The sequence below is a fragment of the Melopsittacus undulatus genome, chromosome 3 (genome assembly GCF_012275295.1).
Source record: "Melopsittacus undulatus isolate bMelUnd1 chromosome 3, bMelUnd1.mat.Z, whole genome shotgun sequence".
Lineage (NCBI taxonomy): Eukaryota > Metazoa > Chordata > Aves > Psittaciformes > Psittaculidae > Melopsittacus > Melopsittacus undulatus.
In genome coordinates, this window is record NC_047529.1 from 76,597,783 (window position 1) to 76,613,683 (window position 15,901).

The window sequence follows — 15,901 nt, forward strand, 5'->3', positions numbered from 1 at the left end:
ACCACACTAACCATATTTCCAGTGAAAACATCTGCCTGATGGGCTACATACTTGGTTGTCATTTAAAGCCCAATAAAATGTAGGAGTGTCACACTACATCGCACACTGGAAGAGCAACGTAAGAGACACATGAGTATTCAAGAGCACTGATGCTAATAACAATACAACTACAGAGCATTTTGTACTGTGGAATGCATGCTGAGATCAGAATAAATCTCCCTATCCCATTTTACAGATAACAAAAACTGAGGAAGAGATCCAAGAATAATAATGAAGAATTCAACAAAGTAGTTGAATACAGTTGAAAACACTGCACAAGCCTGCAGAAAAATAAATCCTTAACTTCATTTGATCCTAATGATACAAGGGTGCATGACTGAAAACCAAGGATATTTAGTGAAATACCGTAGTGGGTTTTGTTTTTGTTTGTTTATTTTTTTTACGTTGCAGTGATTTAATTTTGTTTTTATAAAGCTCCTATTGTGTTAATGGAAGGTTTTTTTGTCTGAATTTCATGGTGACCACAGCATTTGGTCACCAGTCTTCAAACCCACAAGGATTCCATGAAAAGCCTTTATTGCACAGCATTCCTACAAGTGCAACCAGACCTCTGTACCTGATTTATTTGTGTAAGAACAAACTAAGCCCTTTGTACTCAGTGCAACCTGTTGGGGGTCGAGCAGCAACCTCTACTGGATAAATACAAAATAATGCAGTGTGACAGAAAACACTGGACTACTGAAAAGTAGGCCAAGTCAAATGGCTCGTAATACCATCGAATCTCTACTCTTAGTGACCCCTGCTTACCTTCCTGACAATGTGGATTTAAACAGCAGCTCTAACAGCAGCTACTTGTGTACTGTCCCTATCAAACATAATATCTGAGCACGGAGGAGTTACATTTCTTAGCCCAAGTGGAGTGTGATGGGTGAAAGAGTGTTGCAGTAATCTGTCTGGCAAGCAGGAGAATGCATGAACTGGGTTTGTAGCAAAAAAAGAAATTTGCCCTGTATGGCATGATGCTGTCAATCTGAACTGGAATGCCAAGAAGGGTGATTTTAGCCTGGTGTGACTTGATATCAAAATGGGAATGACTCATATGACTTGCTCACTATGCACCTTCTATTTTTGTGCATGTTTATAAATAGCTCTATTAAAAAGTCGGAAGGCCCTATGAACTCTCTCCCAGAATGATCACTTGTAAGTGGGTAAGAGTCTGTTCCCAGCATATGAACAGAAGGGAGGTCACCAAAGCGTGGTGCTAAAAAGCTACAGGAAGCTAAGGACACTGTGCGTTTCACTTATGCGATGTCCTAAGGTAGAGCACTGCCTTGGAAGAGGCTCAACCCCTAAGCTCTTCTACCTGCGGATGTGGATCTCCTGCTGCCTTTCACCAAGGTCATACCATATTCAGTCACATCCCCACATCATTTCTGAGCACCGCTGCAGCTCCATGGAGCTCACTGTGCTGGCAAGCAACTGAAAATCTAACAAAATCCCGATCGTTTCATGCCAGCTCTTCAGTGTATCTTTTCATAGTAAAATGTCATCTGGCTGACAGCACACTGAATGCAACTGTGTATGTGCAGCAGCATGGCCAAGAAGTTCTCCAGAGGGATTTCCCAACAGACACATTTTATCTTACCTATCTTTGCCCAACAGCCTGAAGCTGTTATATGTTTATCAATATTATTACTGCCATTATTACCATTGGTCTCGGCACTTTGGCACTCCAGACAGTTTCATAAGATCAATGTGGTGCATAGGTCAGCATGGTTTCAGATGGCTCTTTTCTTCATCTTTGGCTCAGAGGATGCCTGAAACCTACTGTGACAACTGCAACAGATATTAAATGTGCTAGTGGGACTGCAGGCCACTGCTGAAAAAATCTTATTGCTGTTATGTTACTATTTAATATGATTCTTGCAAGGTTACTTATATGTCTAGTAACAATCAGAATTTTAAACCCAAGTTTCAAGATCAAAAGGGCCAGACTGGAAAATACTGCATAGAAATTGGCAGGCTCTAGGATGTAAAACACCTAAAAGAGTTCTGGGTTTTATTTATACTATTATTCCTTTAAAAAAAATGTATTCCCCATTTCTGCCTTGTTCTTTTTCCTTTTGACATTTTAATCACATAGAGCAGTCATGGAATTAGCTTTCTTCATGAGTCCCATTAAACAGATGGCTATTTTCCTGGGCTTTGGGATTGTTTTGCTGCTCTTATTGTGGTGGTGGATTTTTTTTCCTTTTTTTTTTTTTTGTGACTAGTGCTGTGATTTAAACTAGTAGATCTTCCAGCTAATAGGCAAAAAGACAGGCAGTGTGAAAATACTTTTTCTTGCCATTCCAAGAAAGAATACTCAATTTAAAGTCCTCCCTTTTTCTTTAGTATTATACAGTAACAATTAATGAAGTACTGCATTCTTAATGCCCTAAAGATCACCTTTTGAGGCAGAGAATTTCTACATAACATCTGACTCTGAGGTGGAATGTTAATACACTACACAGAGTCCTACACTGCAGTTTGGCATCAAAACCATGAGCACTTCTTTAGAGGGCAACAGTTCTCCTAAATAACCAAATCAAGACAAAAAAAAATCCTGACACAGTAATAATTGAAGTGTCTCTAAGATGAACAAAAATTCTCATTCATGACTCTGAAAATCACCCTTCCTTCCCAACATGCTCCTCCTTTCACAATTTAAGAATGGTTACTCTCTGAAGAAGGAAAGGAGTAGGACTCTTGAGGTCTGTGGTGAATTTCTAATGGCATGAACAACATACAGCAGTCTACTTGATTGATGAGGAACAAAGAAAGGAAAAAATGCCTCCCCAAATCGCTGGTTGCCTGCACGAGCTCTGCAGCATGGTGACATCCAGGGCTCCAGAATGATGGATTTACCTTTTAGTAAAACAAAGTTCCAGATAAAAATATATTTTTCTTAGTCTCCTACAAGAAATGGCTTCAGTTAGCTCAGCATGTAAACTTTCTTCCAATCCTTACATGATTTTATCAGCAATTTTGAGCTGATCTACAAAATGCATCCCCATTGAAAAAAAAATAATCACAAAGTGTGACTGCCAGCTCTCCCTTTACTATAAAAAATACATATAATCTAATCTGTACTTCACCCTTCCTAATACACTGTAGAAAAGCCATATATGGTTCTCCTTTAAAAAGCAAAACATAAGGAAAAGGAAGTGCCATTTTAGAAAAACAAACAAACAAACAAAAACCAGTTTGACATAAATGACTATTTCTCATGAAGCAGAAAGAAGCATGGGTCCTTTCGAAGAAAAAGATGTCAATACTGGTTAATAGCTCCCTTAGAAATTAGTTACAGTAAGCATTAATACTTGGAATTTTAACCCCTCAAATAACACAGAAACTTAGCTCAGAGAGAAAATATTCCACCTGTTACTGAAATGCCTCCAGCCTCAGGTGGAGCAAGCACAGCAGCTATTTGGAGTTCACAGAAACATTATACAGCCATTTAGGCCAAGAAGCAATACCACTTGATCCAGCTGAAACCATACGTGCCTTTTTTTCTGTATTTCGGAAGCCAAAAGTAGTTTCATGAACTGAATGTACTGCCTGGATATTCAAACAGTGCAAACAAAGCAAAGCAGGGTGATCTAGGATTCCTAAAGGAAATCTAAAGTCTGGGCATGTTGGGAGGAGCAGGGTGGAGACAAAATGATGAGACACCTTGAGACTGGAGAATTGTGAATGGCCTGAATTCAAACAGGAGTAACTCCTTCCCTCTGACTGAATATTGAATAAAAGACCTGTCAAGAACAGCAGTTCTGCTAGGAGCTTATTTCAAAGGCAACAGATAACGTACCCCTGCACTGGCTCCAATTATGGCTACCAGTCCTATCTTAGCCTAGTTTACTTCGGGGATTTCACAGCTGGCAGCCTTTCATCTGGAAGCAGCCTGGTTTGAATAAGCAAAGAAACTTGAATGAGTACTTAACCTTCCTGCACTCCACTGCACTTCCCAGCAGAGAAGAACACCTCCATGCTTAAGGGGAAAAGGTAAAACAATGGAAAATACATACTCTCTCCAGGGATTAAAGACTGTAGTTTTACTGTAGCACTTGAAGTCTTCTGCTACATAACCACAGCTTTTAAAATCTCAATTAGAATTTTAAACCCAAGTTTCAAGATCAAAAGGGCCAGACTGGAAAATACTGCATAGAAATTGACAGGCTCTAGGATGTAAAATGCCTAAAAGAGTTCTGGGTTTTATTTATACTATTATTCTTTTTAAAAAATTTATTCCCCATTTCCGCCTCGTTCTTTTTCCTTTTGACATTTTAATGCACCATGTCCATTACTATATTTCCTCACCAGTACCTTCTAGTCCATCAGCAGTGCTACATTACCCTGCTGTTGGAGAAAATAATACAGAAAAAGTGCTTTGCTGGCACCAGCAACATGGAGTATGAATTATACATATCTAGCAGGGGAGAAATGCTGATGAAAGGTTTGTCTGCCTGTATATGCGGAAGTGTGCATGTGCATGTATACACACTCACAGACTAAAAAGAAGATACCTAGAACCCACATTTCAAGCTTATTTACACAAATTGTACCTGTTTCTCTGTACAACAGAAATTCTCTAATATCAGTCAGCTTATATGGATTAGTTCTAGGGCTGAATGAAAACCTACCTGAATTCTTCTGACCTCACCACAATGAGGCTGTGGTATCTAACCGGCTGCTAAGCAGTTCAGAACCAGAACCATGTTCTAGAGTGCCTAGAAGTATGTCAAAGCAATGTAACACCCACATTACTGTAGTGACTGAACACCAGTTCCCAGGTGGCATGGGGATCAGTGGACAATAATGTAAATATCCACCTCAATTTAGAAACCCAATGACCAGGATTTAAAATGGCCAGAGGCTGCAAATAGCTAAGCTGGATCCCAATTCCTCAGTTTAATAAACTACTATGCCTAAATTGCCTACTCTAAAATCAATGACACTGAATTCTAAATTCAATCTATAAAAAAAAATTGCTTTAATTTACAAAACTGCAACATGCAATTCCGAGAATCATATTAAGGTACAGTACACTGAGGTCAAAGACGCTGCCTTCAAAGCTAGGATTGCTCCTCATGTAGGCACACTGAAACTCATTTTACAGTAATTAGTTCAGGTATCGATAACTGTAGTTACACCAGCAAGAGGCTCATTTTAGCATCCAGCTGGATGTGTACTTTACAACCACATAGTACTAAACTACGTCTTCCCAAGGCCACGCTGCTAACAGTACATAAGCCAGCTTTTTCACAAATATGTTTTTACCTTTCCACATACTACAGTCACACCATCAACTGTTAAGATGACATGCTCAGATGACACTCACTGCGAGCACGGCAGATGCTGAAAATGATGACGATGAGCATCTAGCTCTAAAAACATCTGTTGACTTCAGGTGTCAACCTAATAATAAATTTTCAAAAGTGTATACTGGACACTTGCTGTAGAAAACAAAAGCTCACAGACAGTGAAACATAGCCCTGAAAAAATTAAAGTTGGGCATGTATGAACTGAGGAACTCAAACCTGGCTGGTACTGTAAGATACTGGCTAAACCTGCTGCCTTTCATATCAATGAGGAATATGCTACCTCATTTACTTAAGTTTTTTTGCTTTTACTGCAGGCTTACCGTGTTGCAGGTCTGTACACACACACTTACCTATCACTTGTAAGAACTACAGTGTGACGAAAGACTTGTTCTTTTTTGGAACCACCTGGTCCTCAGAGGCCTCCACTGGGTTCTAACCTTCAGGAGCAGAACCCAGCAGTGGCTATTTTAGGTCTTCAACATACAGTCCTTATCAGACAATAGGTGTGATAAGACCAAGACAGATATAAAAAGGAAAACACGGTTTTGCAGTTCCTTCACACGGCCTTCTTGAAAATAAGCATAATAACTATACAAGGTATTAGAGTTATTTAGCATTGCCTGCTGTAAACTGTTATCCAAATCCTGCTTAAGCATCTTGGGTAACCTGAAACCAGAGATAGTGCTGGTTTAATGAAAAGGTCTTAAAAACACCTTTCTTTTCTTTAGTGTGACGTGCTACATATCATCTGGGAAACACTGGCCTGTGTGCAAAAGGTAGACTAGAACATCTTCAGATTTTACGTTACAGCGAAAATATGTAGCTGTAGAAATCAATCTAAGCTTAACATAGAGCAGGCCTCAAGGTGAGCTCAAAGGCTAATTCTAATGGTGTAAACCTAGTATCTTCCTCAGCCACACTTTTATTTATATGATTTTATCTTCTCTAATTAAAAGGATGGTGGTCTGCACTGAGGATGATACCTAGGTATAACTGGCTGACACTCAGATCCTCATCATCCAGCTCTGGTTAACGAACATTGATTTTCTGCCCCAGTGGAAGTGATTTTACTCTAATGTATGCCATTTAAATTCATTTTACACAGCTGCTTAGTGTGGCTTGGCAAGGCAGAGGCAAACTAGCTTTCAATGTCTAAATGAGACTCCAGAGCTGGTAAAGGATAGATCCTGTGGATTAACAGCTGAAGATAAATTTCTGTCCCTTATTGACACTTGGTTACTGATTCAACAAACTGACCTTGAAGGGAATCACAACCAACTTGTACAGAAATACTACTGTGTAATCTTGACTCTGACACAACCATTTCATTTTCTTTGTAGGTCTACAGAAAAGTGTATTTTATAGTAATAAATATCCAACAGATTTTGAACCCCACAGCAGAATCTTAGAAACTCAAGACATTCAAGGAACAAGGCTGGACACTATTCATGCACTTTGGCATTGAAAGAGTGGATGTCTTTCCAGTCAGATAAAATAGTATGGTGCAAGTGTTCTGCCATTTCAATAATTTCTGCTTTTTGAACAGGAGAACCAGTAGATTTGCATTCTAATTTTCTTTGTTTGTACTTTTTCACATATATATATAAAAATGATAAGGAAAAAATTCAAACAAAAGCAGCTAGAGAAAACTGGTAGTTAAAACTAGTTAATAAGCATGAAGGCAGCAGTAATTTGGGTATTATAGTCTTCCTATGCAGGTAAAAACTGAAATAACATGATGGCAGGGAAACCCATGAAACCTGAATCTCAGGTGAAGCTGGACTTGGTTGTCAGGGAGAAACAGGCTGGGAGCCACAGCAGATACATAGTCCCAGCGTTTTATGATATGGTTACAGAAATCACAGTGTGAAGGACTGGTGAGAAAAGAGTAGCTGCATTTCAGGTGAATGTTTTGCACCAGACACTTGGTGCTCCTAAAAATTATATTAGCAACTAACTGAAATTTTTCAAAAGTGCATGCTCAATTACAGTGTAACAGAACTTTCTTGAAGATGCCATTAAGAAACCCTGCCATCATTCCTGCAGTACACCACCTCCCAGAATGGGAGCATACTTTGAGGGTTGCAGCTCACTGCCCAGGCAGCAATGACAATACCAGCACCAGGTCAAGACAATGGGGTTGTACAGCACCACTGCGAGACGAGAACACTAACAATGAGGGGAGAAAGACAATTTCTATAAAAGGGGGAGGAGGGATGATTCCTTCTCAGTGACAAAGTTCTTCATTTCCCACTCAGGCAGGAAATGGAGCCAATTCAAAACCCATGCAGGTATGACAGTGAGTGACGTGCAGATTTTCATCCTATTGTAACAGTGGCGTTAGTAAAAAGGAAACAAAAACTTTCCATCTCCTCTATGATGAAAGTATTTGTGTATGTTTCACATGATTTTTTATATTCCTTCAGCAGCCAGATGGCATGTTCATTAATAAAAAACCCTGACAAGGTCTAGTTTACATTGCTACCTACCCATACTGGTCAGGCTGGTGCATCAAGGGAGCCTGAGTGCTGCCATAGCTGGGGTGCTGTGAAGAAAACATGGGGCATCTGCCAGCCCCAGACTGGCTGGGATCAGCAGGTGCCTAACGTATGGTGGCCTAAAGCAGAACAAAAGAACAGCCTCTTTGGATTTGCTCTGTATCACAAATATGAATCATTGTCAAGTACATTCCTTCCCTATGCAAGTATGGAGGTCTTGCAGGAATAGGCAAAAGCCATTATGCTTTCAACCCTACAGCTGACTTGAGATCAAAGAGGAAAACAGTGTGCTTGCAGCCCCCTGGCATCAGAGGGGTGTGACAGGTTTCTCTCAATTTGCAGTTTATAAATAGCCCTTTTGCCAGTATTTGCAATAGAGATTTCATGACTGCTCAGACATTCCACAGGTGCTGGAGCACTGGAATGGACAGTATGCGATGGAAATGCTGCAGTTTTCCCTAGGCAAAGCTAGAAACCAAAAGCACTGTTACAAAACTGACTTGGGAGGAAGGTGTGAGATGGAAGTTGTAATCATCTAACCTAGTTTTTGATCAAATGCCACACACTATGCCCAAGGTGTAAGTTGAATCAAACCTAAATACATTCCACTTAACACAAAGTCTTTTCTTGCTGTCAAGACCAACAAACATAAGCTTTTCCTTTTATTATGAATATAAAGAAAGTATTCCTGCAGCTGCAGTGATGGCCCATTGATTCCTTTGTGCCTGTCCCATCAATTAATAGCCTAAACCAGACAGACAGTAGCAGACTTTTGTAAATACTACTAGACAGGTCTGTTTAAACACCAACACAAGCAAGAGCATGCTAGTTCACAGGTATCTGCCAGAGTACAGTCTATTTTAAGGAAGGATGGTTCTATTTTACTGAACAAGAACAGGCAGTACACTAGATTTACTGTTGCTGTTTTAGAAGTTTTCTACTGCTTATCATGAGAAGCCACCTGCTTTCCAACCTCACAGAACAAAAAAGCAACAGCGACACATTAGCTTCCTATTTCTAGTTTTATATTGTATCTTGGAATTAGAGCAACTCTAGAGTCTGCAAACACTGGTCTGGAATGATAAATACCTGTATGCATATATGTGCATCTCTGTATGCATATGCATCAATAAATGCAAGATGCTTAATACATACACACAAACATGCTCACCAGAACAGTGCAAGCAGCTTTGTATAATTTTCAAATGTAATGGAATTTCTTGTAACAGATAAAGATAATAAACACATCAGGAATTATTTAAGTCCAGAGAAATGTGGAAATTACTTCATCTGAAAAAATTCCCAGAAAATATGATTTCATTGCAAGTATTCAGGCATCTTAGGAATAACCATGAACAGAAAAGTGTCTTTGCCAAAAACCCATACACAAATGGCAACATGCAGTTATGGTGCCCAAAGGGGAGACAAGATGACAGATGATGGCTCCAATCTCTACAATCCTGTGTATAAGTTCTCTCTTATGGATGCATAAGTGGCAGTTATCAACTCCAGGCAACTAGAGATTTCTCTCAGGCCTCCTTTTGCTCTTCCCCTCCAGCTGATCCCCTCAGCCTGCCCTCCTCTTCCCCTCTGCATGCCATCCCATAGAAGAGAACTGCCATTAGCACTGCTGCTCACAATGTGATCAGTAAATGCAAAATCTTATGGGCAGCTTCATCAGCTTTCCTACTCTCTGTCAGGGGCAAGTAGCCAAGGACACATTTGCTCTCTCCCTACTGGAGACAGAAAATATATATCCACCTAATTAAGTTGCAGAGGGGTTGTTTTCAACTCCTAATTCACTGCAAACCTGGGCCTTTTCCTAAAGCCTACAATGCCAAGAACCAAACTGGAAGTGGTCACCATCTCCACTGTCACAGCTGCTTTTTGAGAGGATAATTCAAACACATGATAGCATATTTTCTGCTTACACTGAAAGAAAAAGTATTCTTCCCACACCTTATCTCCTCCCAGAGATAAGAACACTGATACAACTGTATAAATGCATATGCTGACACCTCTACAGTGCTGCTACTTCAGAAATGTCAAGAAAAAACATTCCTGTGCATTTAAACTCCTTTCACCTGGACGCATACCTGCTCTGAGCGGAGTTTGCAGCAGCCTGCATCACTGCAGCAGCCGCCTCCTGTGCCTTACGGTTCACAGTTGGCATGGGTGGGCCCATCCCAGGGCCCCCCTGCTGAGACATGCCAGGAGAATTGGGGGTCATACTGCTCATGTTTCCAGGAAATGGTCTGCTTTGCATCCCAGCTGATGGCATCCGTCCCAGGGGCATAGTACCACAAGGCTGGCTTGGCCCCTGTCCATGCATCTGACTGTTGGCATTTATACCCATGCCGGGTCCTGGGCCACTGTAACTTGTGTTGGGCACGCCGCTGTACGTTGGTGGTCTGGAGTAGTTTCCTGAACAAAATGATAAAAAAACACAGAGAAAAACATCATACTTTTGAGCAAATGTATCTATTGCGGAAGCAAGTAGCTGCAGAACTTACACATGTGAACTAAAGTGAGCCCCGCTGGCCTCAAAGTCAGAACTTTTTCACCATGAGTACAGACAGTGGAACAAGCTGCCCAAAGAGCTTGTGCAGACTCCCTCTTTAGAGATTTTCAGGACCCAGTTGGATAATGCCACGAGTAACCTGCTCTGATTTTCTATCTGACCCTGATTTGAAAAGAAGGTCAGCCAAGAACAATTCCTCAGCACCCTAACAACCTTAATGACCCTATGAACCTGATTTTAATGTACTCTTGAACATTTTCTGCCTATTATATGTCATGGGATGAGAGGAAAGACAGAAAAACACAGCCTTTAGAGGGTTAACAACATAGCACAGAGTACAAAACCGCCTTACGCAGTAAAGAGATACATGGCATGTAAGAAACCCATTACATAAGCTCAAGGGAGCATCTTGTTTTTGTAATTTCATGTTCTCATTCTTTATCTTCCTGCAATTTCAGCAACAGGCTATTCTCACTGGCTTCTTGCTCCTAACTGCTCTGCCCATTTGTGTCAGAGGTGCTTTGGCATGGACCAGTGAAGATGGGTGCCAGACCCCGAGAAACATTTCTGCTCCTTCCTGCCCTACCCTACCTTCCTGGTAAGTTCAAGGTTTAACTATGCCAGCAGAAGGGATGGTAGCTTACAGCACACCTCCTCCGGGAAAACTAGCATTCCCGGAGTAATCAGCAATATTACAAGGATGCTAATATGAATAGCTGCCTTATGAGGGATGGCATGAAAATGCGGCTGATCCCAATCTATGTTGTCACTGGGACAAACTGCTCCACTTGCAGCAGTTTAACTCATTTGAGTGCTGATTTCCCTAACATGTTGAAAGGTCAAGAAGTGAGTGTACACTATTCAGTGTTAGAAACAAACCCAAGCAGCATGAGAAAGAGGAAGGAAAAAAACCCAGTAAAGATATGATAGAAAGTATTTTAGGAAACGGATCACATTACACTACTTCAGTCATCAGTTTTGACTTGTCTTTATTTCCATCTCATGCAGATTAGTGGAAACACAACCCGTTCCCTCCCTGTGGGATGCCACAGAGCAGAGTTCCCTGACTACTCTCAGATATTCCCACGGTCGTTCAAAGGCAGCAGTCCTTGGACTCTTTCTCTGAACATGGAGATCAACCACGTCTCTCCTCAGGCCTCAGCCACCAGGCAGTGGAGTTGGTGGCATGCAACTCCTGTTTGTATTTAGAATAAATATATTCATCCGCCATCTGAATGCACATATAATTAATTCATACCGTCCTGCTGCTGTGCTGTGGCTAACTCTCCTCTCCTCCCTACCCAGTAACCAATTCATTCTGTTGCAAGTTCTCCTCAGCAAGAACACATAAGACGTAAGTTTTGCAAGGAAATGAAGCAACAATTCTCTTCTGTGTCAGAAACCAAGTTTCTGCCTCAGGATCTTGACAGAAATATCCCCAATATGTGGTCCAACAGAGATGAAAGGCTCCAGATTCAGCTTTATGCTGACTTCAGACTGCCCTGTCACTTTTCCTCCTCTAGGCTTGGCCTCTGGCAGCTGACTATTTTCTGTTCAGTGAGCCATTGCCCCTAGTCAGAGTTTTGGTTGCTGAGACTACACTTCTGATTCAGTGTATGTGACCACAAACTGAAGGGTTGACTAGTTTCATACTGCTCTGCTCAGTGTTAAAGGTGTAACACACAACTTGGGTGTTGCTCTGATTTTCTAGTTGTTTTGTGCAAGAAAAATGTGCACGATAGCGTATATGTGCACTTGAAGATTACACACAGCCAGTTAATACATTTTATGCACATGCTATTAGCAATACTGATTCCCAAAGTGAAGTAAATTCCTTCCCTAGACTAGCAGACTTGATAGCCATAACCACTGGGAGCTACTGTCAGTCCGATTTACATAAAGCCAATTTGTTTTGTCATTTAGGGTCTATAAAGTACGATTCAGCAGCATGCTTGGAGGAGCAAACACCAATGCTAAATACTATTGCTGTTTTGATGCTAGTCTGAATTGGGACAAAGAATCTCTTCTTTCATGCTTTGGCTTTTCCAGTGTCAGCACAACACTGAAAAAACAGTGGAATCTTCTCCATAAAAATATGTGGCTCAGTTAAAATAGCTCCTAATCATTCATCTCCAGGGATACACAGCCAAGAGCACAGGGAAGTGGTATCTTTTCAGTAAGGAAGTTTCAATGTTTTTTCCATGTTTCTTTTTTTCCCTAAGCATTTCCTCAATATTTCAAGCACCAGCTATTCTTATACCTTTCCCAGACCACAAAAAAAAAACAACAAAAAAACAAACAAAAACCAACCCCAAAAAGGGCAAAATAAAAGCCAAGCAAAATACAAGAGGAATTGCCAGGAATAAGGAGTGCAATCTTATTTCCATGTTTCTCTAATAGATTAGTAATTTGTTGGCAGTGGCTTTGACAGAAAGCAGATGGATGCAGCATTAAACACAATGAATGCAGCAGATGCTAGGCCAGCCCACATCAGCTGGACGTGTCAGGCAGCCAAGTCCAAAGGCCCACACTTTTCAAGTGGGTACAAGCCTGGCAACAGCGGCTGTACAATACTGCTGAACAACTCCTCCCCTCCATATCCGAGGGATTTTTGATTCCAACTCTCCCTTGGCAGAGCAGAACCCAGAGAGATAACATCTCAAACACATGAGAAAAAAAAAACAAAGCAGTAACTGGAACTGTGAAGAAAGTGAAAAAAAAGGGTAATGAAGATAAAATATAAAAAAGCCTAATAACAACCTGCCAAAGACAGATGTTCATACTTCCTGCTGAAACTCTGGTCCACTTTGTCCAGGTCTGCTGAACAAAGTGCTCTGATATCTTGCCATTTCCAGGCAAGCTGAAAAGAGGGAAATTTGAGAACTACCTGTTAATTTTGCTCTCTACAGGAATGGGTCAAATTCACAGTATTAAAAATAGCATCTTAAAGTCATTTTAGAATTTTTAACACGTGCACTTACCCATCAGTTTTTCTCATACAGAACATTTAAATGCATTGTTCTGAATTCCACCAAGACTATTTTACCTAGGAGACTCTGGCAAATAGAGTTGGTATTTAAGTCTTAACTCCACAAGCTGTTGTATGTGTGGGCTGAGATATTTACGGCATCTCATCCTTAAGATACTACCACTTCAACTAAAATCTAGGATTAAAATCAGTGGGACCTAAGTAGCAAAGTGCTTTTGTGAAATGAGTCCAGCACTGAAAGTTACAAAGCACAAACCATGTTACCTCACCACAAAGAAAAGGGGGTTTAACCTACTGTGAAATTCTGAGCTTGTGGCTTCTCTGTTATACCCAAACAGAGCAGTTTTTCTGCTGAATCAAGTAGGAAAATTTAGGGAGATGGGATGCATTTCTGACATGTTTTACTGATCCACAGGAAGTTTTTTTCTTCCCTGGTCTTAAAAGACCAAACTGACTATAGCATCTGACTGCTCTCCAGAGTGCATTTAAAGGACATTTTGCTGTGGCAGCAGTTTTATGCCAGGGTAACAGACCAAAGCTTCATTAGCCCCCAAGCTAGGTGCTGTCCAAATACAAACCAAAGAGACTGTTTCTTTCAGTAACAACTTCCATTCTCTCTCTCTTTTTTCTTTTTTTTTTATCTGGGTACAGGCAAATACTGGGATTTAATACAAAATTAAAACTAATGTTCTGTAACTGCATGCTGTATCACAGACACAGAAGTGTGGAGCCAAAACCATTCTTTATTTTTGTAGGGAATGGTTTCAAAGGATCGGACTAGGTCCCCAGTACAGAACTGCTTCCTGGGAAAATATATTCTACTCTTATTATAGATCTAAGTGTCATGTGAACACATGAAAACCAAATAAATCAACCATATGCATGAAATGGATCATTCTGCTCTGGTGAACTGGAGGCTAATTCCTCCAACCCAAACTTACTGGTGTAGTCTTTATTATGGTGTGCAATTCCACTGCAGAGAAAGGACACTGAAAGCTGAATACTCGTATTTTTATGACATATACATAAAAATACAAGTAGTCCTGTCAAACTCAGCCTGTGCTTAACAATATTCTGGAAGAACGCCCATGTGAACAGGACATGGAAAGCAAATAAAATCCTTGACTATTATTTAATTTAATAATTTAAGAACTTGGTTGCAACCGAGGTATTTTTTAATATATTTGTTATTCTGGTAATAAAAGGTAAATAGTGTAACATTACTATATTCCAGGTAAATACAGGACTTCGAAATATCACCATCTCCATCCCCAGATTTTATTAATGGTCACATCAGCCTGGTGAAAATGTAGTATCCTTCTGCTCTAATTGCTACCTGTAGAGCTGAAAGTCTGCAAGGCCCTAATTTTATGATGACCAGTGCACAGGATCACCAGTATTCTCCACGAGCTGGCAGAAGAACATGCTTTTCATCCATCACACTATTCACCAGACCCTTCTGAAACGGTCTGTTAATGACAATGATGCTCATTTTCTTCCTGCCCCTCAAGTTCACTTTTTAATAGATGTTTCTTCCTGACCGTGACCCATAAAATCATTACATAGGCACTTTCATCTACAGAGGGAGGAAAAGAACTGCTGAACTCAAGCAAAAACGAAAGTAGCATTCAGCGTGTTACTTAAATGCATTGATTTAGTACAAAACCCTTTCCATTCAATCAGTGTGGATGGCTAATGTTTTACTACACTTGACACCCACTATTCCCATGGTTCAGAATCTCAGCAGCAGTGGTACAGCTGGAAGTCAGGATATCACACCATAAATTCACTGGATTTTTACCAGTTAAGCTAGCTGCTCGCTGTGCAGATAAAAATAAGCACTTGGACAGCATTTTATGGCCACAAAATGCCTTCCAAATAAAAGGAAAGCACCAGTCAACTAGAGTTAGGCAATTAATCTTCACACATGGCTATAAGGCACTACTAGCCCCATTTTACAGTTAAGGAAGGCGAAGCAGAGAAATTAATCTACTTGCCTATGTTGAAAGATGATGTAAAAGGCAGAGCCAAAATTAGAAACTGGGAAATCTTGGCGTGTAGCCCTGTGCTCAGAACACTACAACAAACGCTACCCAGAGATGAAACAGAAAGGAACATCACGCAGGGCAGTGAAGGTCCCTGCAAACAAACATCAGAACTAGATCTCAAAAACTGGAGACTAAAGTCACCATCCTTACTAGCATGGGCAAGCCATAAAGCCCTTACAGAATCTCCAGCTTCTGGCTCCAGTCCTTTTTGAGAATTTTAAGTAAGAAAGAAACAGTAGTTAGCACTTAACTACTATTGTTCTTTGCTGCAAAGAAAAGCTTATTCATGAACCTCTAAAGAAAATACCATCCCTTATATATTCCATGGCTTGACTTCAACTTCATTAAACCCCTAAAGAGATTCATATTTGATAAAGGTTATCCACTGAAAGCAAAACAGTAGACAAGTTTACGGTTGTCCAGGGGCAGAAACCGTGTATTCTATTTTTGGTTTAATCCTCCAACAATTCCATCAAACAAGC

The 15,901-nt window shown here is 40.5% G+C and overlaps 1 protein-coding gene across 3 annotated transcripts in view; it reads right to left on the reverse strand.

Moving 5' to 3' along the window:
- ARID1B (AT-rich interaction domain 1B) overlaps positions 1-15,901 on the reverse strand; it is a 329,860-nt gene that overhangs the window by 51,056 nt on the left and 262,903 nt on the right. For all 3 annotated transcript variants that reach the window (XM_034060376.1, XM_034060377.1, XM_034060378.1), the window contains one exon: positions 9,958-10,285. In XM_034060376.1, the coding sequence (XP_033916267.1) occupies positions 9,958-10,285 (328 nt within the window). The remainder of the gene's footprint in view (positions 1-9,957; positions 10,286-15,901) is intronic.